The sequence below is a fragment of the Erythrolamprus reginae genome, chromosome 13 (assembly GCF_031021105.1).
Source record: "Erythrolamprus reginae isolate rEryReg1 chromosome 13, rEryReg1.hap1, whole genome shotgun sequence".
Taxonomy (NCBI): Eukaryota; Metazoa; Chordata; class Lepidosauria; order Squamata; family Dipsadidae; genus Erythrolamprus; species Erythrolamprus reginae.
Genome location: NC_091962.1, coordinates 8,787,566 through 8,812,259, shown reverse-complemented (window position 1 = coordinate 8,812,259; position 24,694 = coordinate 8,787,566). Strand labels below are relative to the sequence as shown.

At 49.5% G+C, this 24,694-nt stretch overlaps 2 protein-coding genes across 20 annotated transcripts in view; one reads left to right on the top strand and one right to left on the bottom strand.

The window, feature by feature from the left end:
- Positions 1–411: 411 nt before the first annotated feature.
- RCOR2 (REST corepressor 2) lies at positions 412–21,242 on the top strand. 2 transcript variants are annotated; one of them, XR_011560490.1, is made up of 13 exons: positions 748–1,131; positions 4,953–5,009; positions 5,764–5,844; positions 8,564–8,616; positions 8,807–8,968; positions 10,499–10,623; positions 12,357–12,426; positions 14,238–14,453; positions 16,902–16,979; positions 19,532–19,589; positions 19,862–20,082; positions 20,165–20,902; positions 21,133–21,242. XR_011560490.1 is itself a non-coding variant. In XM_070766132.1 (12 exons), exons 1-12 carry the CDS (start codon positions 1,017–1,019, stop codon positions 20,516–20,518), a joined length of 1,590 nt encoding a protein of 529 aa, XP_070622233.1. In that variant the 5' UTR covers positions 412–1,016; the 3' UTR covers positions 20,519–21,242. The 2 variants fall into 2 exon arrangements, 1 of the variants encoding a protein (XP_070622233.1); XM_070766132.1 differs by having other exon boundaries at positions 412–1,131; positions 20,165–21,242.
- A 907-nt stretch (positions 21,243–22,149) lies between these two features.
- The window catches only part of MARK2 (microtubule affinity regulating kinase 2), a 148,235-nt gene continuing 145,690 nt past the window's right edge, over positions 22,150–24,694 (bottom strand). For 12 of the 18 annotated variants that reach the window (XM_070766109.1, XM_070766112.1, XM_070766114.1 and 9 more), the window contains one exon: positions 22,150–24,531. In XM_070766109.1, the coding sequence (XP_070622210.1) occupies positions 24,174–24,531 (358 nt within the window). In that variant the 3' untranslated portion in view covers positions 22,150–24,173. The remainder of the gene's footprint in view (positions 24,532–24,694) is intronic. The other 6 variants (XM_070766123.1, XM_070766127.1, XM_070766130.1 and 3 more) reach the window with 2 other exon arrangements.

The following is a 24,694-nucleotide window of genomic DNA, read 5'->3' as shown; positions in this document are numbered from 1 at the left end:
GAGGAAGAGGAAGAAGAGGGCAGAGGAAGAGGAGGAAGAAGAAAAGGAAAGAGGAAGGAAGGAGGAAGAAGAGAAGGAAGAAGAAGACGAAAAGGAAGAGGAGGAGGAAGGAAGAGAAGGAGGAAGAGGAGGAAAAAAAGGAAGAAGAGGAGGAAGGAAGAGAAGGAGGAGGAAGAAGAAGGGAAAGAAAAAGAGGAGGGAGGAAGAGGAGGAGGAAGGAAAAGGGGGGAAGCGCTCGCCAGGAGCCCCCGCCCGCAACTTTTTGTTCGTTTGTTTGCGCTCCAAGGACCCCCGCCCGCCTCGAAACTTGCTTTCTCCCTTTTGTAATTCGGGAGCCGCAATACCCCCCCCCTTTTGCAGAAGATCCCGCATCTCTTTAAAGTCGGGGGTGGGGGGCTCGCAGGCTGATTTAGGGCTCGGGGGGAGGAGCGCTTAAGGAGACTTCCAGGGAACCAAGGAAAAACCCCTTCCCCAGTTTTTAAAGACCTCTTTCTCTCTCTTCTCTTAAAAAATCCCCCGTTCCGTTTTTTTTCCTCCCAGTTTTTTTTAGGGGAGGGGATCCGGGGTCCCTCTTGTTGACGCCCCCTATCCCCCCTACTCCTCCTCTCCCCCCCTCCAGGGGAGTCCAACGACCCCCGAGGCTTTCCCCCCCTTTTCTCGCTCCGCCCGGTCCAGGAAACTTTACCCTAACTTTGCAAGGCGAGCGTGTAGGCGTGGGAATCCCACGCGGGAAGGGGAAAAAGAGGCGCGCGGGGTGAGGAGGAGGGAGAAGAAGCCTCCCCGCGGTCGGGCCGAGGCTGGGCCTTCTGGGTTGGGGAGTCCTCCTCCTCCTCCTCCTCCCCCCGGCCCGCCCAACTTCGCCTTTTTTCCTCCTCCTCCTCCTGCGCCGAGCGATGGTTGAGCGGCTCTCGCGGCTTTGAATCGGGAAAGTCGGGGCTCGGTGGGAGCGGCTTTTGGGGGGACCCCAGCTCCGACTCACCCCCCCCCAACACTCTACACGCCCCCCCGGAGCGAAGATGCCTTCGGTCATGGAAAAATCGGGGATCCTCTCCAGGAGCCGGGCTAAGTCGGCCACCAATGGGACCCACCCCAATTCCGAGGACGAGAGCAGCGAGGAGGAGCACTCCCACGGTGAGTGGGAATGGGGGGGGGGCTCTGAGAGGGAGGGGTGCAAGATCGGGGCCCCCCAGCAGCCGTCCCGCCCCCCAAAAAGTCTCCAAATGGGGTGATGAACCGCGAACCTCCCTTGCCTTCCTTCGCGCTCTTCCCCTTTCGCCTTTTTTTTTGGGGGGGGAGGGGTGGGTTGGGGAGGGGGGGGTGCTTTGGGAAATCCCCCCCGTTGGCCGCGGGGGGAAAAAGAAGCCCTCCCCCTGCCCGCGACTTGCCTGCACAACAATAACAATAAGGCGGTGGGGGCGAAGGGGATGGGCAGCGCGGGAGTCGGGCAAGGCGAGTTTAATGCGGGGGGGGCGTGTGCGTTTGGCTCTGGGTCGCCGGGGGGGTGTAGCCTTGTAGCAATGCCCCCCCCGCCTCGCACCCCCCCCCCCAGCAGCGTCCCGGCCTTGGGGAGACAATGCACGCCCCCCCCATCCCTCCGAGGTGCCCTTTGGGAGAGCTCATTGCCCTCCCCCCCCCGCTGCCAGTGGGGAGGGGGTGAGGAATAAGGATGCTTGGGGCCTCTGGTGGCTTGCCCCCCCCCGCCTAAAATTGGGAAGTTGGCTTTGAAAGCGCGCTCGGTTGGGTCTCTCTACGCCCCCCTCCCCATCTGCCTTCTCAGCTCTTGCCCCCCCCCCTTTTAGGCATGGCGCTGGGGGGGGGGCGAGCTTCTTGCACCGCCCCCCCAACTCCACCGGCTTTGTTTAGCATCTCTGGGGGAGAGGCTGTGCAAGGACCTTCCCCCCCCCGCCTGGAGGGGGGGAGGGCGCCTGTTCCTCACCCAGCCCAGCTTCTCAGTTTGGGGGGGGGGGGAGAAAGCGTGCTTGCAAGGCCACTGCTGGAGGAAGAGGGGGGGGCAGAGAAAAGAACCCCCCCAAAACGAGCACCCTTTGCAACCTGGATGGATGGATGGAACTCTGTAATTTTTCTGCTGGGTGGATCAAGCGCCTCTCTTTCCCCAGGGCCCATTTTTGGGGGCTTCTGGGCAAATTCCAACCCCCCCTCCCCAATTACTACTTCCGTGGTGGAGAGGGGGGGGGGGGAGCGGCCCAGCTCAAGCCGCTGGACTTGCCATCTGTCTCTGCCAAGTCATTCCCCACGCCAGGGCCAACGCTGCCTTGGTTTTTCCCAGGGAGGTTGTGTGTTGTGTGTGTGTGTAGAGGGGAGGGGAAGTGGTTGCGTGAGCCCCCCCCAAGAAGTCACAAGGGAGCTCTCTACCTGTGTGGAAGCTGAAATGGCCCACTAGCCCCCCCCCCCCCCTCCAGCCATCCTGGAAGAAGAGGCTGGGGGTCGGAGGTTGCCCCGATCTGCATCCTTCTGAGAAGGTTCTCCCCATTCACACATACACACACACACACACACACGTGTTCTGGAGACCTTGTGCCAGGAAGGGAAAGCTTGGGAGCTCCTTGGCAGGTCATTGGCTCAATGTTTCCAGATCTTTGCTGCTGCTTAGCAGCTGTTTAAGGGGAGGGAGGGAGAAATGAAAGAGAGGGAAAGAGGAGGAAGAGGAAGGGAGGAAGGAGCGAGGGAGGGAGGCAGAGTAATGAAGGGAAGAGAAGGAAAGAAGGGGGAGAGGGAGAAATGAAAGGGAGGGAAAGAGAAGGAGGGGAAAGGAAGAGGAAGGAAGGAAGGAGGGAGGAGGCAGAGTAATGAAGAGGGAAAGGAAGGAAGGAAGGAGACAGAATAATGAAGGACAGAGAAAGAGAAGGAAGGAAGAGGTAGGAAGGAGGGAGAGAGGCAGAGTAATGAAGGGAAGAGAAGGAAAGAAGGGGGAGAGGGAGAAATGAAAGGGAGGGAAAGAGAAGGAGGGGAAAGGAAGAGGAAGGAAGGAGGGAGGAGGCAGAATAATGAAGAGGGAAAGGAAGGAAGGAAGGAGACAGAATAATGAAGGACAGAGAAAGAGAAGGAAGGAAGAGGTAGGAAGGGGGGAGGAAGAGTAATGAAGGGAAGGGAAGAAAGGAAGGAAGGGAGAAAAGGGGAGAGGGAGAAATGAAAGGGAGGGAAAGAGGAGGAAGGAAAGAGGGAAGCAGAGTAATGGGGGGAAGAGAAGAAAGGAAGGAAGGAAGGAGACAGAATAATGAAGGACAGGGAAAGAAGGAAGGAAGAGGTAGGAAGGAGGGAGGGAGAAAGAGTAATGAAGAGGGGAAGGAGAGGGCAGGGAGGGAGGGTGAGGGAGTAATGAAGGGGAGGGAAAAAGAAAGAGAAAGAAAGAAAGAAAGAAAGAAAGAGGGAGACGGGAGTAATGAAGGGCAAGGAAAGGGAAGGAAATGAAGAAGGAAGGCGAGGGAGACAATAATGAAGAGGAAGGAAAGGGAAGGAAGGAGGAGGAGGGGTGGACTAATGAAGGAGGGAAAGAGAAGGAAGGAAAGGAAAAGGAAGGAGAGAGGGAGTAATGAAGGGGAGGCAAAGAGGAAGGAAGGAAGGAAGGAAGGAAGGAAGGAAGGAAGGAAGGGGGACATGGGAGTCATGAAGGGAAAGGGAAAGAAAGGGAAGGAAACAAAGAGGAAGGAAGGAGAGGGAGACAATAATGAAGGGGGGAAGAAGGAGATGGAGGAAAGGAGAGGGGGAAAAGGGGAGGAAATAGAAGGAAGAGCAGGAGAAGGAAGAAAGGCAGGCAGGAATAGCAAAGGGGAGGGGAGGGACAGAAGGGGAGGGGAGGAAGGAGGGAAGAAGGAAAGAAAGAAGGAGAGGGAGTAATGAAAGGGAGAGGAAGGGAAAGGAAGGATTGTAACAAAGGGCAAGGGAGAGACAGAGAGAGAGAGGGAAGGAAGGAAGGAAAAACAAATCAAAAGGACAGAAGCTTGTGGAGGAGGCAGGAACCGAGGGGGGGGGGGGGTCTCAAACTTTAATTGCAGAGGCTGCTTCTTTATTGTTTTCTGGGGGTGGGGTGGCATCCCAAGGAACCTTGATTCTCCAGTGCCCAGAGGGATGCTTCCACCCCCTTTTCCCAACTCTCCTCCTTTGGCTTCACTTTGGAGAGGAACAGAGCTTTGAATAGAGGGGGGGGAAGGGAGGGAGGAAATGGGGGGGGGGAGAAGGCTCCCTTGGGCCCCCACTCAGCCCTCCCTCCTGCTATCTCCCACCAACGCCATCAGAAGGACAAGGAAGACCCCCCCCCCAAAAAAAATTAAGACGGCAGATTTAAAATTAAAAAATTAAATTTGAAATTAAGACTCTTTCCCCCCCCTCCCAAAAAAGCCTGCCCCACTCCAATTCGGGGGTGGGGTGGGGGGGAAGCCCCCCCCCCTGCTGTGGGTCATTCAGGTGAGGGGCTTCCTGGCATGCTGCAGGCAGGGGGGAGGGCTGCCATTGTTTTAACACCTCTGCAAATGGCCCCTTCTCTCCCTGACCCTTCAGCCAAAGCTTTTTCCCTGGGGGGGGGTGCCTGGGGGGGGTTGTACTCCCTGATGCTGGATCCCAAAGCCCTATTGTTAGGATCACTTGGAAGTTAATAACCTGGCAAGCTGCCCACCCCCCTTTTTACACTCTCCTCCCCTTTCCCCCTGTTAACTTGAGAAGCTGAACTGAGTTGTTGTTGTTATTATTATTATTATTATTATTATTGTCATCATTATTATTTTATTGTTGTGGTTATTATTATCGTCATTATTGTTATTATTTTATTATTGTTGTTATTATTATTATTATCGTCATTATTATTATTTTATTGTTGTGGTTATTATTATTATCGTCATTATTGTTATTATTTTGTTGTTGTTGTTGTTGTTATTATTATTATTATTATTATTATTATTATTATTATTATTATCTTCCTCTCTCTCGTTGCTTTGCAGATAGCATGATCCGTGTGGGAGCAGATTACCAAGCAGTTATTCCAGAGTGCAAACCAGGTGAAAAAGGAGAAGGGAGGAGGGGGGGAGAAAAAAAGGAAGGGGGGGCAGGCAAGGAACAATACCCCCCCTCCTTTGGCCAGACTGCAGGCAACTGGGAAAGCTGCTTTCTCTCTCTCTCTCTCTTTCTCTCTCTCTCTCTCTTTCTCTCTTTCTCTTTCTTGCTCTCTCTTTCTCTCTTTCTTTCTCTCTCTTTCTCTCTCTCTTTCTCTCTTTAAAATTAGATTTGTGTATCAGTGATTGCAAGCGACTTCCCATTGTGCTAAATAAATAAATACAAATCCTACTGGGAAGAAGCCAGGGGGAATTTGGGGTGGGGTGGGGCAAGTTTCCCCACCCCTTCTTCCCTCTCTCTCTGTCTCTGTCTCTCTCTCAATCCCCTCTCCAGCCTGGTCTCTTCCCCATCCTTTTAGTCCTGCCCCCCACTTAAATTAACCCTTTTAAGTCTTTTTGGCTTGGGGGGGGGGCGCTCCTGAGGAGGTCAAGACCCTTCTTGCACACACTGGCCAAGTGTGTGTTTGTGTATGTATTGGGAAGAGTTCCCATTGTGTAATATTTTAATTTTACGAGATCCAAGCGGCAGGCGTGAGGTTGGCCACTTATAATGATGCCCTTGCTTCTTTATATCCCCCCTCCCTCCATTCTCCTCTCCCCCTCCTTTGGGAAGGAGAGGGATTTGTGTGTGTGTGTGTCTCTCTCTCTTTGTGGTGTGTGTGTGTCCTAATGGCCCCCCTCTCCTCTTTTGTCCACCCAGAAAGTCCCGCTCGGTACAGCAATAAGGAGTTGAAAGGGATGCTGGTTTGGTCCCCCAACCACTGTGTTTCGGACGGCAAATGTGAGTGGGAAACAGCCCCCCCCCTCCAAGCAAGAGGGAGGCAGTCTCAAATCAGTGGCCTTTGCCTTATTGGGACCCCCCCTCTCCAGTCGTTTCCCCCCCCCCCTCAATTCCGCACCTCCCTCCAAGCTATTTTGATCTTCCAATGAATTAACATTGGTTGTTTCCACCCTCTTTTCCTGCTTGGAGCCCATTCGCCCCCCCAGCAATCTTGCCCTAGGTTTTCTAAGAGGGGTGGGTGTTATTTCATCCCTGCTACCACGGCCTTTGATTGGCAGGTCTCCCTCCCCACCCTCCCTCCTAGAAGCAATTATCATGCCCTTCGCGTGCACCTAGGTTTTTTCCCCCCCCAATCTCTGCTGGAACAGGAAACTGGGGGGGGGGGGGGTTAGTGGTTGGTTGGTTGGGGGGGCTGACAGGAGAGGCAGCCTTTGCTGAAATGGGTAGGGGGGGTCCAGTGTTGGGATTGGAGGGTCCCAAGGGTTGCCGAAACTAAAAGCATGGAGGAACGGAAAGGCTGCGGCTGAAATACAGTATTCCCTCGATTTTCGCAGGGGATGCGTTCCGAGACCGCCCGCGAAAGTCGAATTTCCGCGAAGTAGAGATGCGGAAGTAAATACACCATTTTTGGCTATGGACAGTATCACAAGGCTTCCCTTAACACTTTCAACCCCTAAATTGCCATTTCCCGTTATGTATTTATTAAAGTTTATTTTTAAAAAAATATTTATTAAAGGCGGATGAAAGTTTGACGATGACATAGGATGTCATCGGACGGGGAAAAACGTGGTATAGGGGGGGAAACCGCGAAGTATTTTTTAATTCATATTTTTGAAAAACCGTGGTAGAGACTTTTCGCGAAGTCCGAACCCCCGAAAATCGAGGGGACACTGTATTTTGGAGCATCCTTGTGAGGGTTTTTTCCCCAAGGGAGATGTCAACTACGGGAATTCCTCGACTTGTAATTGTTCATTTAGTGATGGCCCCAAGTTACGACGGCACTGAAAAACATGACTTAGGACCATTTTTCAGATTTGCGACCGTGGTCAGGGGATCAAAATTCAAATGTTTGTCCAGTGACTCATATTTAGCATTTAGACTTATATACCGCTTCATATTAGTGCTTTAACAGCCCTCTCTAAGTGGTTTACAGAATCAGCCTCTTGCCCCCAACAATCTGGGTCCTCATTTGACCCACCTCGGAAGGATGGAAGGCTAAGTCAACAGGAAGGAAGGAAGGAAGGAAGGAAGGAAGGAAGGAAGGAAGGAAGGAATAGACTTATATACTGCTTCCTAGTGCTTTTACAACCCTCTCCAAGCTGTTTCCAGAATCAGCCTCTTGCCCCCAACAATCTGGGTCCTCATTTGACCCACCTTTGAAGGAAGGAGGGAAGGAAGGAAGAATGGAAGGAAGGAAGGATGGAAGGAAAGAAGGATGGAAGGAAGGATGGAAGGGAGGAATAGACGTATATACTACTTCCTAGTGGTTTTACAACCATCTCCAAACTGTTTCCAGAATCAGCCTCTTGCCCCCAACAATCTGGGTCCTCGTTTGACCCACCTCGGAAGGAAGGAAGGAAGGAAGGAAGGAAGGAATAGACATATACCGCTTCCTAGTGCTTTTACAACCCTCTCTAAGTGGTTTACAGACTCAGCCTCTTGCCCTCCAACAATCTGGGTCCTCATTTGACCCACCTTGGAAGGATGGAAGGCCGAGTCAACTTTGATCCGGCGGTGAGATTTGAACTGCTGAACTACAGCTAGCAGTTAGCTGAAGGAGCCTGCAGTGCTGCCCTCTAACCACTGCGCTACCCCAGCGTTGCGCAATGCAAAATGGCCCTCTTAAAACTCGCTGTCTGGGGAACTCTGGGAGTTGAAGTCCGCCCATCTTAAACCATGCTGGCTGAGGAATTCTGGGAGTTAAAGTCCACCTATCTCAGAGGTAGGCAAACTGGGCTCTTCTATGACTTGTGGACTTCAACTCCCAGAATTCCTGAGCTAGCATGATTGGCTAGCTCAGGAATTCTGGGAGTTGAAGTCCACATGTCAACTTGGCCCACCCTTGATCCCAGGGTTACACGATTCCCTTTTTCCAAACCTTACTGACGATATCAATAAAGCATGCGGCTAGTCCTCGACTTACGACCACAAGGGAGCCAAGCTGTTGATGTTGTTAAGTGAGTCTTGAGCCAGTTTTTACGACGTTCCTCGCCCCAAGGCTTCAGCGAATCACTTCGGTGGATAGGTTAGCAACACAAACGTAGGTTAAACGAACCTGGCTTTCTCCTGGATTTGGCTTGTTGGAATGTCGCAAAAGGGGAGCGCGGTCGTAAGTATGAATCAGTTGCCAAGGGTCTGAATTTGGACCCTGTGACTGTAGGGATGCTGCAAAGGAGGTAACTGCAAAGGACGGTCGTGTCACTTTTTTTCCCCAGCGACATCGTAACTTTGAACAGTCGCTAAATGAATTGCCGTAAGTGGAGGACTACCTGTATACCACTTTAAAATATTTAAAATATAGATATAGAATCTGCTACGTTGCCGAAAAACTGGATCCCTTTGCGCGGGCATTGAAAAATGTGGCTTTTTTTCCGTGCTGTTGTAACGTTGGACGGTCACTAAATGAGCCGTCATCAATCAAGGACCGCCTGTCTTGTGTATTCTGCTTGTTGCTCCGCCCTCTTTCCAGAGCCTGACTTTTGTCTCTTACTCCCCCTAGTGGACAAATATATCACCATGGCGAAGGAAAAGCACGGCTACAACATCGAACAGGTAAACAAAGAAACAGCATTGGAAGGCCAGCTGAGCTTCCTTTTTTAACTTCAGCTTTCCCACAGGGACTAGAAACCTATTTTTAAAGGGACGCTGACCTCTTCAGGCTTGGGAGAAGCAGATTTTCCATTTTTCAATGGTTTCGATCTCTCTCTCTTTTTTTTTTTTCATTCCTCTCCTCCCGAAACAGGCTTTGGGGATGCTGTTGTGGCATAAACACGACGTGGAGAAGTCGCTGGCCGATTTAGCCAATTTCACGCCGTTCCCCGATGAATGGACGGTGGAGGACAAAGTCCTGTTCGAACAAGCCTTCAGCTTCCATGGGAAAAGTTTTGCTCGTATCCAGCAGATGGTAAATAAATGCCCCATTTGGCCTCGCCTGGCGGTTTTGGCACTGCTGTGGTGGGATGGGGTTTGAACTCTTTGTCTTTCTGGTCTGACAGCCAATGAAGTTGATTGACATAACTTGACATAACTGTAGCCAATGAAGTTGATTGAGTAACTTGACATAACGATAGCCAATGAAATGGATTGACATAATCTGGCATAACTGTAGCCAATGAAGTAGGTTGCCATAACTTGACATGATAGCCAATGAAATTGATTGATATAGCTTGACATGATAGCCAATGAAGTTGATTGACATAACTAGCCAATGAAGTAGGTTGCCATAACTTGACATGATAGCCAATGAAATTGATTGATATAGCTTGACATGGTAGCCAATGAAGTTGATTGACATAACTGTAGCCAATGAAGTAGATTGACATAACTTGACATGATAGCCAATGAAATTGATTGATATAGCTTGACATGGTAGCCAATGAAATTGATTGATATAGCTTGACATGGTAGCCAATGAAATTGATTGACATAAGTAGCCAATGAAGTAGATTAACATAACTTGACATGATAGCCAATGAAATTAATTGATATAGCTTGACATGGTAGCCAATGAAGTTGATTGACATAACTTGATATAATGATAGCCATTGAAGTTGATTGACATAACTGTAGTCAATGAAGTTGATTGACATAACTTGATATAATGATAGCCATTGAAGTTGATTGACATAGTCTGACATGATAGCCAATGAAGTTGATTGACATATCTGTAGCCAATGAAGTAGATTAACATAACTTGACATGATAGCCAATGACATTGATTGATATAGCTTGACATGGTAGCCAATGAAGTTGATTGACGTAACTGTAGCCAATGAAGTAGATTGACATAACTTGATATAATGATAGCCATTGAAGTTGATTGACATATCTGTAGCCAATGAAGTTGATTGACATAACTATAATCAATGAAGTTGATTGATATAACTTGACACGATAGCCAATGAAGTTGATTGATATAACTGTTAGCCAATGAAGTTGATTGAAATAACTTGACATAACTATTACCATTGAAGTTGATTGACATAACTATAGGCAAAGAAGTTGATTGACATAACTTGATACTAAAAAAGAAAAAAAATAGTGGAAAAAATGAACAAACGAGATGTTTTCAATTGCCGACAGTCCTCGACTTACAGCAGTTTCATTTAGTAACCATTCAAAGTTACAACGTCACTGAAAGAAAGTGACTCAGGACCATCTTTAACACTTAACAACCATTGTAACATCCCCATGGTTATGTGATAAACATCTCAGACACTTGGCAACTAAAGTAATTTTAATAGTTTTGGGTGGACAGTGGATCCAGCCAGCCCTTATATTGAGGGCCGGTCATTATACAAAAGCTTAGAAACTGTGTTTCTTGACCCACAAACCCCCTTCAGGATAAGGCCGAGCAGATCACCCCTAGTTTATGCCAACTGATTCACCCGCAATTTCTGTCTCCCTCTCTCCCGCTCCATCCCATCTCTTGTAGCTTCCTGACAAGTTAATCCCCAGCCTGGTGAAATATTACTACTCTTGGAAGAAGACCAGAAGTCGGACGAGCGTGATGGATAGGCAGGCCCGCAAGTTGCTCAGCAGGAAGGAAAAGGATGACAGGTGATCCACTAAAGGGATCTGTTGTGCTGCAGGGCACAGGAAGGGGCTCGTTTTGGGGCTTTGCAGAAGGGAGAGATTTGTAGAGGTTATGTCACACACAACCCCAAAAAGGTCTCCTGAAACTGCTCTGAGGCCAAATGCAGCCCTCCAGGGCTCTCTCTCTCTCCCTCTGTGTGTGTGAGAGAGAGAAAGAGGGAGAGAGAGGAAGAAGGAGAAAGGGGAGAAAAAGAAAGGGAGAAAGAGGGAGAGAGAGGAAGAAGGAGAAAGGGGAGAAGAGAAAAGGAGAAAGAGAGGGGGGTACAAGAGAAAGGGAGAAAGAGGGAGAGAGAAAGGAGAAGGGGAAGAAGAGAAAAGGAGAAAGAGAGGGGGGTGCAAGAGAAAGGGAAAAAGAAAGGGAGAAAGAGGGAGAGAGAGGAAGAAGGAGAAAGGGGAGAAGAGAAAAGGAGAAAGAGAGGGGGGTGCAAGAGAAAGGGAGAAAGAGGGAGAGAGAGAAAGGAGAAAGGGAAGAAGAGAAAAGGAGAAAGAGAGGGGGGTGCAAGAGAAAGGGAAAAAGAAAGGGAGAAAGAGGGAGAGAGAGAAAGGAGAATGGGAAGAAGAGAAAAGGAGAAAGAGAGGGGGGTGCAAGAGAAAGGGAAAAAGAAAGGGAGAAAGAGGGAGAGAGAAAAGGAGAGAGAGAAAGAGAAAGAGACAGGAAGGAGAAAGGAGAGAAAAAGAAAGGGAGAGAGAAAAGGAGAGAGAGAGAGAGAGAGAGAAAGAGAAAGAGAGAGGAAGGAGAAAGGAGAGAAAAAGAAAGGGAGAAAGGGAGAAAGAAAGAGGGAGACAGGACGAAGGAGAAAGGAAAGAAGAGAAAAGGAGAAAGAGAGGGGGGTGCAAGAGAAAGGGAGAAAGAAAGGGAGAAAGAGGAAGAGAGAAAAGGAGAGAGAGGAAGAGGGGGAGAGAGGAAGAGGGGAGAAAGTGAGAGAGAAAGAGTGGATGCAAGAAAGAGGGAAAGAAGAAGAGAGGGAGAAAGGGGAGAAAAAAGTGAGAGATTATGTGTGCATGAGAGAGGGAGAAGAACAAAAAGAAGAGAGTGAGAAAGAAGAGAAAAGGAGAAAAAAGAGAGTGTGTTCGACAGAATGAGGAAGAGAAAGAAGGGAGAGTGAGAGAGAAAGAGGAGAGAAAGTGAGAGAGGGTGTATGCAAGAGAGAGAGGGGGAAAGAGGAAAAGAAGGAGAAAGGGGAGAAAAAATGTGAAAGTGTGTTTGCGTTCGCACACGAGAGAAGAACAGAAGGAAGAGAGTGAGAAAGGAGACAAAAAGAGAAAGAGAAAATGAGAAAAAGGAAGAGAAAGAGAGAGGGAGAAAGGGGAGAACAGAAAGCGAGAGAGAAAATGTGAGCACACAAGAGAGAAAAAGTGAGAAAGTGTGAGAGTAAGAGAGAGGAAAAAGGAAGTGAGGAGAGGGAGAGAAGAGAGAAAGAGTGTGTAGGAGAGAGAAAGAAAGAGCCGGAAGAGAAAACGAGAGAGGGAGAAAAAGAAAAAAGAGTTTTGGTGTGTGCGAGAGAGACAGAGAGAAAGAGAGCGAGAGACACAGGACGCCGGTGAAAAAAACGGCCAACCGCACATGTGTTTTTATGGGAGGTTGTTTTGGGGGAAATGGGGAACAAACTAGGATTAAACCCCCAGTTAGATGGGAAGAGGATCTAAGCTAGGCAGCTGGAGAAGGCGTCACTCAAGGGACTGTATTTTCCCTACAGCAATGACGAGTTAGAAGACGCACGGCACGCCAGCGAAGGGGAATTTGATGCCATGGACCCCAAGAAGGAGGTAAGAAGCCGAGAAAGTTCAACCATGCAGATGGAGTGCGGGGTCCACCTAGGTACCAATACAGGTGGTCCGTCCTCGACTTACAACCTTCTATTTAACGACCGTCGGAAGTTACAGTGGCGCCGAAGGAAATGGCTGTTTTTCACCAGCCTCGCAGCATCTCCCCGCGGTCCACCCGATCAAAATTCAGGCGCCTGGCCACCGATTCACCTTTAGGACGGTCGCAGCATCCGTTCGCACCGCCCTCCCCACACACCTGATCCTCTTTTACGACCTGTCAAATGGGTCCCATTGGGATTGGGCGGCATGGAAGTCAAATTAGTTAAATCAAATCTGGGTTCACATAACAACGGGGTTGCTGATGTTAACCATTACAACGACCCACTTGACAATTGTTGTTTGGCGGGGCCTAGGGGAAGAGCCTTCTCTGTGGGGGCCCCGGCCCTCCGGAATCAGCTCCCCCGGCCCCCCCCGGAGATTCACCCTGCTCCCCCCTCCTCGCCTTTGAAATTTGGATCCCAGCCTCTGGCCACTGAACGCCTAAGTAAGCATGGTTTGTATTGAATGAATTGATTTTTGATATTCAGCTTTTATAATGTTTTAAACTATTCATATTCATTGGATCCAATTGTATTTTGTGCACTGCTTTATTGTTGATGTGTTGTGAGCTGGCCCGAGTCCATGAAGAGGACAGCATATAAATCCAATAGATAGATAGATAGATAGATAGATAGATAGATAGATAGATAGATAGATAGATAGATAGATAGATAGATAGATAGATAGATACTTTAGATAGATACAAGATTGATAGATACGATAGATACGATAAATGGATGGATGGATGGATGGATAGATAGATACAAGATTGATAGATACGATAGATTAGATCGATAGATCGATAGATACAAGATTGATAGATACGATAGATGGATGGATGGATGGATAGATAGATACTTTAGATAGATACAACATAGATACGATAGATAGATAGATAGTTAGACAGACAGACAGAAAGACAAAAAAACTGCAGCGAGAAAGGTGCAAAAAAGGGCAACAAGAATGATCAAGGAAATGGAGCCCCTCCCTTATGAAAACCAGGTTGCAACGCCTCGGTCTCTTCAGCCTTGAAAGACGGCGTTGAAGGGGTGACTTGATCGAAGTGTATAAAATCACGCATGGGATAGAAAAGGAGAATGGAGAAAAAATATTTTCTCTATCCCACAATACCAGGACGAGGGGGCCCTCCCTAAAGCTCATAGGTAAGAAAGTGAGGACAAATCAAGGGAAATATTTCTTCCCCCAGAGGGTCCTTGGTTGATGGAATTCCCTTCCAGAAGAGGTCGTGACAGCTGTCAGCCTGGATAGCTTCAAGGCAGGATGAGACAGATTCAGGGATGCCAAGTGTATCATAGGTGGTTATTGAAACGGATGTCCATGTGCCGCCTCTATGTTGCTTGAGGCAGGCAGGGATCCCTTGAATACCATTTGTTGGGGGTCAAGCCAAAGGGAGGGTCATGCCTTCTCTTTCTGCTCAAGATCCCCATGGACAATTGGTGGGCCATTGTAATGCTGGACTTATGTTCTAACGGTCGTAAAAATGGAGCAAAACTCACTTTGCAAAGAGTTTCGCTTAGAAATGGAATCTTGGTCGTAAACCGAGGACTACCTGTACTGGATCAAGGCCCAGGGATGTTCTGGGAGGTTTTATGAGCTCTCCACAGCAAAAATGGATTGACCGGGGGGGGGGATTCCCAGAGGGACCCCCACCCCATTTCATCCCTCACCTCCTGTCTCTCCTCCTCCCACAGCCTAGCTATCCGAAGCCCCCCAGCAGCAAACCTGGGCCGATGAAAAAGGAAGTGCAGCTACCGCAGTATCGCCACCACCCTCTCCGCGCTCGCCGGCGCCCCCCGAAGGGCATGTACCTGAGCCAAGAAGGCATCACGGGGCTTTCCACCAGCCCTGACATGGCTGTGCTCACTTTGCGCCACTTGGACTCACAGCTGGTTTCGCTCAAACGCCAGGTACCAAGCCCGATCCAAAATCTCGTGGGTTTTAAATTTTTTTTTATTTGAATGGGCTTCCTTATTTTAAAAGGTGTCTCCGGCAGCCGAGGTTTGCTAAAGTTACCCTGGCATAGGATGGGAGCTGCGTTTAAATGTTGACGTTCTTCTATTTGAATAGAATAAAATAGGAATAGAATAGAGCAGTGATTTTCAACCTTTTTTGAGCTGTGGCACATTTTTTACATTTACAAAGCCATGGGGCAAATTGAGTGGGGAGGGGGGGGGGCGGCTAAAAAAAATTGGACAAAAATATTCTCTCTCTTTCTCCCTTTCGCTCTATTTCTCTCTCCCTCCCTCCCTCTTTCTTTTTTCTCTCCCTCCCTCTTTCTTTCTCTCTTCCTTCCTTCCTCTTTTTTGCTCTTTCTCTATCCCTCCCTCCCTCTATGTCTTTCTCTCTCCCACCTTCCCTCCCTTTCTCTCTATCTCTTTCTTTCTTTCTCTCTCTTTCTCTCTCCCTTGCTTTCTTTCTCTCTTGTTCTCTTTCTCTTTCTTTCTTTCTCTCTCGTTCTTTCTTTTTCTCTCATTTTCTTTCTCTCTTGCTTGCTTTCTCTCTCTCTTGCTTGCTTTCTCTGTCTCTTCCTCTATCTCATTCTTTCTTTCTCTCTCTCTCTTGCTTTCTCTCTCTCTTGTTTTCTTTCTCTCTCTGAGCTTCGCGGCACACCTGACCATGTCTCACGGCACACTAGTGTTCCGCGGCACACTGGTTGAAAAACACTGGAATAGAATATAGACTAGGTGGAATGAAATAAGGAGAGAATATTTCATAGAATAAGTAAATAGAGAATAGAATCTAGTCTAGACTAGACTATAGATTAAAAATAGAATAAATAGAGAATAGAATAGGAATAGGCATGGGGGAATTAAGACATCTCCCCCAGGCTTTCTTATATTTTATGTTTGGTATGTATGTGTGGTATGGTTTTTAAATTGTTGGGTTTTTTTAATATAATTTTATTATTAGATTTGTTCCATTATTATACTGTTTTTATTATTGTTGTGAGCCGCCCGGAGTCTTCGGAGAGGGGCAGCATACAAATCTAATAAATTGAATTGAATAGAGTAGAATAGAATAGAATAAAATAGAATAAAATAAGTAAGAGAATAGAATCTAGATTCTAAAAAAAAGAAAGAATATAGACTAGAATATAGATTAAAATACACTGCTCTGGATGAATGATATATTCTCATGGAATACTTTGTTCTGTACAAAGTCGAATGTGCTGACAACATGTGAAATTGACTGTCAATCAGTGGTGCTTCCTAAGTGGACAGTTTGATTTCACAGAAGTTTGATTTACTGGGAGTTATATTGTGTTGTTTTAAGTGTCTCCTTTATTATTATTTTTGGAGCAGTAGAGAGTAAGTAGAGAATATAGAATAGAATTAGAATAAGCAGGAGTTGGAAGGGACTTTGGGGGGTCTAGTGATTTCTGCAGCTTGCTTACTCAGCCTGGACTTTGCTGCCTTTCCATAGAGGAAGAATAAGGTTTATACAGCACCCATTAGGTTAAAACATCACCCTTTAGCAATATTCTATCCCAATGTTCAGTGCCTAAGAACCTATGATTACAACAATCTAGTCCGGCGGTCATTAACAGGTGGTCCGTGAGAAAATTTGGGTGGTCCGCAGAAAAATTATTTTGCATTTTTAATATTGCACTAAATCAGGGGTCTTCAAACTGCAATGGACATTTGTGTTGCTGCAGTCTCTCTCTCCCTTTGGGGTCCTTTTGTGCAGGTCGGAGGGGGGCAGAAATTCCGACTTGGGGGTCTGCTTTGAGGGGTTTGGGGCAAAGGTTGGAGGGAAGCACCAATGGTGGCGAGGAGTTGAAGGGCCTCATTCCGGTACGACTGCATCCTGGTTTGGAACTGGCTGACTATCTCAACCCGCTATGCCTCCAAGTGCGGGCACCTGGCCTTGCATTCCGGCTGTTTTCCCTCTGCTTTGGAAAGCCTATGCTGCTAGTCCTCAGTGAGGAGGCACTGCTGCTGAGCCTCTTTCTCGTCGGCCAGATCCTATTTGAACTGAGCTGTTTTGCAATGTTGCTTAGCTCCAACAACTTCCTGTTGGGGCCCAAAAGAAGCCCGGGTGGGCAGGCGAGGAGGGGCTAGGCAAAGTCAGTGAGTGACACCAAGTTGGCCACGCCCACAGTCACATGACCACTATAGTCACACCCACCCAGCTGGTCCTTAAGCAGATAGTATAAAGTGGTCCGCAGGATTTAAAATTATGAATTTTACTTCAACCTAATTAATCGAACCATCAAGAAATGTCTTCTCCGTTCTAGGCTTTTTGTAGTCTTGTCTCCACCGCCTCCTCCAACCTTTAAGCTTGTGGGGTGCTAGCGCCCCCCCCCCAAAATTTGGACCCCCCCCTTCTGAGATTCTCAATCTTTTCCATGCTAGGTGCAGAGCATCAAACAGATCAACAGCAGCATGAAGCAGGCGCTGGGCGAAGGGATACACAAATTACGTCCAACCGAGGTGAGCGGACGCCCGCGGGCCAATGCAAGGGTGGGTAAAAGGACAGGAGGGGCCCAATTCATTCTGAGCAAGGGCGACAGGCGTTCCACTGTGCGCTCCCCAAAATAGAAGGTCGGATAACAGGTGGAACGTGTATTTGCTTTAAGAGTAAGGGGGCCATTTTGGTCTAGCCTGGTTAAGGGTACAGGCTGGAAACTAGGCGGGGGGAATTCTAGGCGTGGAAGGCCAACTGGGAGACTTTGGGCCAATCGCCAGGAGGCATCAAGTTCTAGTCCCATTTTAGTCCTGAAAGCCGACTGGGAGACTTTGCGGCAATAGCCTTCTCTGTGGCGGCCCCGGCCCTCTGGAACCAACTCCCCCCAGAGATTAGAATTGCCCCCACCCTCCTCACCTTTCGTAAGCTCCTTAAAACCCACCTCTGCCATCAGGCATGGGGGAACTGAGATATTCTTTCCCCCTAGACCTTTACAATTCATGTATGGTATGTTTATATGTACGGATGTTTGGTTTTACAATAAGGGTTTTTTAGTTGTTTTAGTATTGGATTTACATGCTGTTGTTTGTTACTGTTGTTAGCCGCCCCGAGTCTACGGAGAGGGGTGGCATACAAATCAAATCAATCAATCAATAACTCCGCCGTAGAGAGAAGGAGGAACACGGAGTATTAGACGCGTTCGTTGCTTTCCGTTGACTTACAAAAATAATAACAGGTTAAAACTCAACCTGGACAAGACTGAGTGGCTGTGGGTCCTTCCTCCTAAAGATGATTCCATCTACCCATCTTGTGGGGGGAGAAGTAATTCCCCCCTTGGATAAGGCTCACAACTTGGGTGTCCTCCTAGATCCACAGCTGAGGTTAGAACAACATCTCTCAGCTGTGGGTAGGGGAGCTTTTGCGGAAGTCTGTCTTGTTTACCAATTGCGGCCTTACTTTGACCCGGAGGCGCTCCAGTCACTCACGCCCTCATCACTTCTCGTCTTGAATGTTGCAATGTGCTCTACTTGGGGCAACCCTTGAAGAGTGTTCAGAGGCTTCAGCTGGTGCAAAATGCAGTGGCGCAGGCAATTACGGGCAGTGTTCCCTCTAATTTTTTTGGGGGGGTGAGCGGAAAAGTATAGTGTCTGAGCAGCAGTCCCTTCAGGATTGGGCGGCACAGAAATAATAAACAAACAAACAAACAAACAAACAAATAAAAAACCCACCCTGTTTTGCCTCAAGAGAATTTCAAAATAAAATACTGTACTGTGTGTCTATGACAGTGAGCTCATAATAGGGCAACTCTATCAATATGAAAATGCCACGACCCTGTGGAATTAACTGCCCCCAGAGATTCGCACTATCTTGCACTATCTCCTCCCTACCGGTCTTCCGGAAAGCTGTTAAGACTTGGCTTTTCCGGTAGGCCTGGAATTAGGACTGTTAGTACGCATGGGTTTTTAGTAAAATGATATACAGTGTTCCCTCGATTTTCACGGGGGATGCGTTCTGAGACCGCCCGCGAAAGTCGAATTTCCACGAAGTAGAGATGCGGAAGTAAATACACTATTTTTGGCTATGAACAGTATCACAAGCCTTCCCTTAACACTTTAAACCCCTAAATTGCAATTTCACATTCCCTTAGCAACCATTTAGATTATTACTCACCATGTTTATTTATTAAAGTTTATTTTAAAAAATATTTATTAAAGGCAGACGAAAGTTTGGCGATGACATATGACATCATCAGGCGGGAAAAACCATGGTATAGGGAAAAAACCCGTGAAGTATTTTTTAATTAATATTTTTGAAAAACCGTGGTATAGACTTTTCGCGAAGTTCGAACCCGCGCAAATCGAGGGAACACTGTAGTAGTTTTTATGATACTGTAGGTTTTATCGATGTTTTTTTATTGCTCTTTTTTACTTGTATTTATAACTATTGTTAGCTGCTCAGTGTCCCTTTGGGAGCGAGTGGCATATAAATGCAATCAATCAATCAATCAATCAACCAACTCCCCCCAGAGATTAGAATTGCCCCCACCCTCCTTGCCTTTCGTACGCTACTTAAAACCCACCTCTGCCACCAGGCATGGGGGAATTAAGACTTTTTTCTCCCCCTAGGCCGTTACAACTGTAAACATGGTATGTTTGTATGTATGTTTGGTTTTTATATATTAAGGGGTTTTAATTTGCTTTTAGTATTGGATTTTATTGTATATTGTTCATGATTGTTGTTAGCCGCCCTGAGTTTTCGGAGAGGGGCGGCATATAAATCCAATAAAACTTGAAACTTGAACTTGAATAAGGAAGGAAGGAAGGAAGGAAACGAAGGAAGGAAGGAAGGAAGGAAGGAAGGAAGGAAGGTGGATACAGGAAGAAATTTAGAATCCACAGACGTGATTCTGTGAAACCCAATTGGAGGCAGTATTTGGAGAGAGCAGCAGTGTGACCCACTGAAGGATTTCGGGGAGCAGGGCATGCCTGGTTTGGGGATTCCAAAGGGCTCTGGGGGGGGAGGATCACAAAGGGTTGCCCCCCCCCCTGAGATTCAATTGCAACCTGTAATTTGGCAGACTAACATCAAGTTCAACTCCCGCTGGACAACCGATGAGCAGCTGCTGGCAGTGCAGGGTGAGTTTCCCCTACTTGCATCAGATTATCCGGGAGGGGGGGGGGCTCTAGGCCAACTTGCGGAATGGGTGGGAGACTCCCTCCCACACAGTAGGATAAATAAAGCAGCACTTCACACACTCCCGGGGGGGGGCACCAGGGAGCCTTTGCCCTGAGTTTTGATGGAGAGCGCGGCCCTCTTCCCAACGCCAAGAGGTGGGACGTCGCGTGGGGCCACGCCTGGGTGTCCTATCCAACCTTGGCTTTTCTTCCCCCCCCTCCCCCTGTGGCAGCCATCCGGAAATACGGCAAAGACTTCCAAGCCATCGCCGAGGTGATCAGCAACAAGACGGTGGCCCAGGTAAAGACCTTCTTCGTCAGCTACCGCCGGCGGTTCAACTTGGAGGAGGTGCTGCAGGAGTGGGAGGCGGAACAGGAGGGCCTGAGTCCTGCCCCCGCCCAAGGGGGCTCGCCCCCCCGGGAGCAGAAGAGCAGCAGTGAGGAAGAGGACGAGGTGAGGGAAAGAGGGAAGGACTGGGGGGGGGATGCTGGGCACCACGGCACGGTGCTGACGGTCGTTCTTTTGGTCCCCGCAGGTCCAGATCACCGCTGTATCGCGATCGGTGCAGCCGCCTCTGAGCCAGCCGCCCCAGCCTCCTCCGGCGCTTCCCCCGCTCCCCGCCTCTCCCCGCCCGCCTCCGATAGCGCTCTCCCAGCCTCCCCCCTTGCTGAGGCCCACCTTGCCCACCGCCCCCATGCTGCACCGCCAGCCGCCACCCCTGCAGCAGGGGCGCTTCCTCCAGCCCAGACTTTCCGTCAACCAGCTGCCGCCTCCGCTCATCCGGCCGGCGGGGTCTCGTCAGGCCCCGCCGCGAGGAGCCCAACACCCCACATCGCTGCTCGGTGGGACGGGAGAGCCCCCTCCTCTGCCCTCCTTGGGGTCCCTCTGAAAGCATGGCCCCTCTGCGCCAGCCTCACCGCGGCCCCGGTGGGTGGGGTTCGGCTGGGAATGGTACGAGCCCCTCTTTGAACACCAGTGCGGGTTGGAGGCTGCGGAGAGGAGGAAGAGGTGAGGGAGGGGCAGGAGAAAGCTGGGGGGGTGTCTTTCTACTCCTGCCCTCCCCCTCCACGGCTCAGATGGAAAAGCTGGCAGTTCTGGATGGCGGGTGATGCTGGAATTGGGGCAGGGGGCTTGGCAGGTCAATGAGAAAAGAGTAGAAGATGTAGCTTGGAATAGGACTGGACTGAGTATATTTCCGCTGCTTGAAGAGGGGTGATGATGATGAATGGGGGGGGGGGAGAAGAAAGGGGAGGTCCGTCTGCCCAATTTTGGGGTGGGGGAAAAAAGAAGGCTGCTCCAGAACCAGCAATTCCGCGTGCCGAAGAAACAAGGACTTGGGAATTTATTTCTAAATGGATGATGAAAAAGAGGATTTGAAGTTGGATCTGCTTGGGAGTTAACTCTGGAAACAGCACAGGAGGATCCCAGGCCAGCTGTGGCTCGCCTTAAGAAGAACAGGACCATCGACGTGACACTCTCCCCCCACACCCCAAACTTTCTGAGAACCTAGTAGCCCCCCCCCCAAATTCTTCCCTTTGCTGGCAGCTCAGCGCCAGCGTCTTTATAAGAGTCCACGTGGCATTTTCAATAAAAAAAAGATATTTTGGTACAAAGCTTTGGGATGGTGCTTGACTGAAGGAGGGGCTAGGGGACACTCTAGACCAGTGATTTTCAACCTTTTTTGAGCCACGGCACATTTTTTACATGTACAAAACCCTGGGGCACAGGGTTGGGGGGGGGGCTAAAAAAAGTTTGGAGAATTTTTTTTTCTCTCTTCCTCCCTTTCGCTCTATTTCTCTTTCTCCCTCCTTTCTCTCCCTCCTTTTTTCTCCCTCTCCATCCCTCTTTCTCTCTTCCTACCTTCCTTTTTTGCTTTCATTCTCCCTCCCTCCCTCTGTCTTTCTCTCTCCCACCTTCCCTCTCTCTCTCTTGCTCTCTCCCTTTCTTTCTTTCTTTCTCTTGTTCTTTCTCTCTCTCTCTTGATTTCTTTCTTTCTCTCTCTTGCTTTCTTTCTCTCTCTCTTTCTCTCTTGTTTTCTTTTTCTCTTGCTTTCTTTCTCTCTCTCTTGTTTTCTTTTTCTCTCTCTTGCTTTCTTTCTCTCTCTTTCTCTCTTGTTTTCTTTTTCTCTCTTTCTTTCTCTCTCTGAGCTTCGCGGCACACTGGTTGAAAAACACTGCTCTAGACCATAATCCACAGCTCGGGACATATTCCAAGGAAGAGTGCCACACTCATACACACCCTCCCCGTCATTTTGGAAAAACAGGCTTGGCGCATGTGATTTTTTTTTATTTCTTTGGCTTTAATAAGAAACCGGCTAGAGTCTCCCAGAGATGCCACAGGTTGTCTCAGCTTTGGACCAGAAAGGAGTGTGCTAACCCCCCCTCCCTGAAAGGTTGCTGGTCCCAAGTCCTGGGGGGAGGAGGGGAGAGGCGGGGTGCTGCCCAAACTTCCATCCCTCCGTGCCGGTGGGGGATGGGAGCAAACAGTGGAACCGAAAACAGGAATCTGACGCTAGGCAGGTGCTTTCTGGAAAGTTTTAATCTAGAACCTGTAAAACTACATCAAACGGCAGCATCCTTGAGAGAGAGAGAGAGAGAGAAAGAAAGAAAGGGGAAGGACGGAGAGGGGAAGAGAGGACACCCCCCCTCCGCCAAAAGGACATGATCATCTTTCTTTTTTCTTTTTTTTTTAATAAAAGGCAATGTCGTGATGAGAAATTAAAACGAAACCAAAAAAAGGAAAAAAAAATTATAACCACTCACAAAAAAACCGAGGTATCAGTACAAGTTATATACAAACCAGGCGTGTGTGTACGTTTGTGTGTGTGTGTGTTTGTGTGTTAGAGAAGGTGAAGGGGCTGCGGAGCCCCCTCCCCAGGACCAAAAATACATTCTCAAGAGGGGGGGAAGGGGGCAAATGTTGACAACGAAAAAAGAAAACCCAGAGAGAGAGAGAGAGAAAGAGAGAGCGCGGCTGAAGAAGGCAAGGGGACCTCTTTTTTTTTTCCTTTTGTGCTTTGGAAAAGGGAAATAAAAATTGGGGTGGGGAGGAACAGAAGCCATGGGTCACCCCCCACGACCACCACCTGTTTTCAGCAGAAGTCAACCCAAGCTCTCCAGAAAGCCAGGGGCTGCGTACCTGTGACTTGGGGGATTAAAAAACAAAAAACCACAGCAGGCCCAAAAGGTCTTCAACCCATCCTGAACATCCAAAAGCTTTTTGTGAGAATCGCTGGAGGATTTGGGGGGTGGGTGTTAAAACACTGTGGCTGTGGGTTCCCCCTCCTCCTCCAAAAGTAGGCCTCTCCCACAGCCCCCCCCCCCCCCCGTTTACAACCACCACCACCACCACATTTGGGTCCGCGAAAAAGACATGCCAGGCAAAGGGGAAAAAAGAGGAGGCCAAAGCCCAGAAGTGGGATTATGCAGCATTCAAGACAGGAAACTGGACTCCGTTTTTTGGACCGGGGAGGGTCCCCCGTTAGACCGCAGGTGTGTAAACAGGGCGCTGACCGGCCCAGAGTGGCCCCTCTACCGCCATGCCTGTATAAAGGGGGGGAGGGGATATGGGGGAAGGAGGGACAAAGGAGTGACGGATCAGGTCGCGGCGAGGATCTGCACAGCCTCCACAACCCTCCCGCCGTTCGACCCCGCCGGCAGATCCCATGAACGAGGAAGGGGGGGGGAAACTTTGTGGGGGTCTTTGTCTGCGGTGTGTTGAGGGGGGGGCGCTATGCCATCTGCAGGGACCAGGCAGAAGAGGGGGGGGAAGAAAACACACCCTTCGCGGGACAGCAAGGAGGCACTTGGCTTCCAGCGTTGCCCGCCGTGTTGCGTCAAAATGCCCAGCGAGACCTTCAGTTGCCCCCCCTCCGTTTCCCTGGGTGCCCTCACCATCCTGAACCACCTCCTGCCACAGCTGCCACCCTCCCTCCTCCGCTGACCCAGGTTGTGAATCTGGAGGCCGGGGAGGGGAGAGAAAAGACACCCCCCCCCCACACGCTTTGCTCCCGAGGGGAATAGTCCCTGCTCTTTTTTTCTTCTTTCTGTTGAAGTTTGGTAACGGTGGCAAAACCCTGTCTCATGTATAAGGAGGAAAGGGGGGGTTAAAAAAAATATAAGTGGGGGAGGAAGGAAAAAAGGAGGAAGAAAAAAAAGTACCACGGTCGCCATGGAGACCAAAAGGGATGCTTCCTCATCCGACAGACAGCCCTTGGTACCCTCCCGTTCCTGTTGCCACGGAGACCAGCTAGGTGGCTGCCAACCAATATCCCACGCACCCTGTCTCCATGGAGATCCATCGGTGGGAGGGGAGGGGGGGCGTGGGGAGATGGAGAGGGGTGTGTGGGGGGGGAAGGGATGGAGAGATAACCCCACCACCACCTTCCCTCCCCTTTCCCCTACCTGCCCCCCCCTTTTGCTGCATGGCCCAGCATCCGGGGGGGGCCCTCTCGAAAGTGAAGTCGCACGGCACCCTACGCCTCCCGCTCCGTCGTCGCGCGTGGGGTGCCTTCCCCCCCGCCTCTTTCACCCAGGGCGTCCCCGTTAAAGCTTGAGTTCGTTGGCGATTTTGGAGGCAATGTTCTTGAAGGCCATGGAAGTGCCCGATATCCGCTTGAAGCGGACGCCGTTGAGCGAGAGGCGGGGCAGTTTGCAAACTTCCATCTCCCACTGCACGAAGGCTTCGTGGCCGGGCGCCCCGTGCATACACAGGAGCATGTACTTCTCCTGTAACTCGCACTGGCAACTGTTCGCGTCCAGCACCTTCCGAATCTCTTTCATCATCTCGTTGGGCTCCATGGAGCTGGTGGTCTTCATGCTCCAGGTGAAGCGTAGCGACCGCGGCTTGGCGTCCCGGTTCTCGTCCCGGTCTTTCTCGCCCCCGCTACCCATCATGTGAGGCCTGCCGGGGGGGGGAGGAGGGAGGAGAAAGGAGAAGGGTGAGGACAGAGGAGGAATCCCCCCCCGCCACTGCCCCTCCAACTGGTGCCCAGTCCAATCCATGACGACCCAGAAGAGCTTTAAGGAGGAGGGGAGAGACGGAAAGAGAGAAAGAATTAGAAGAG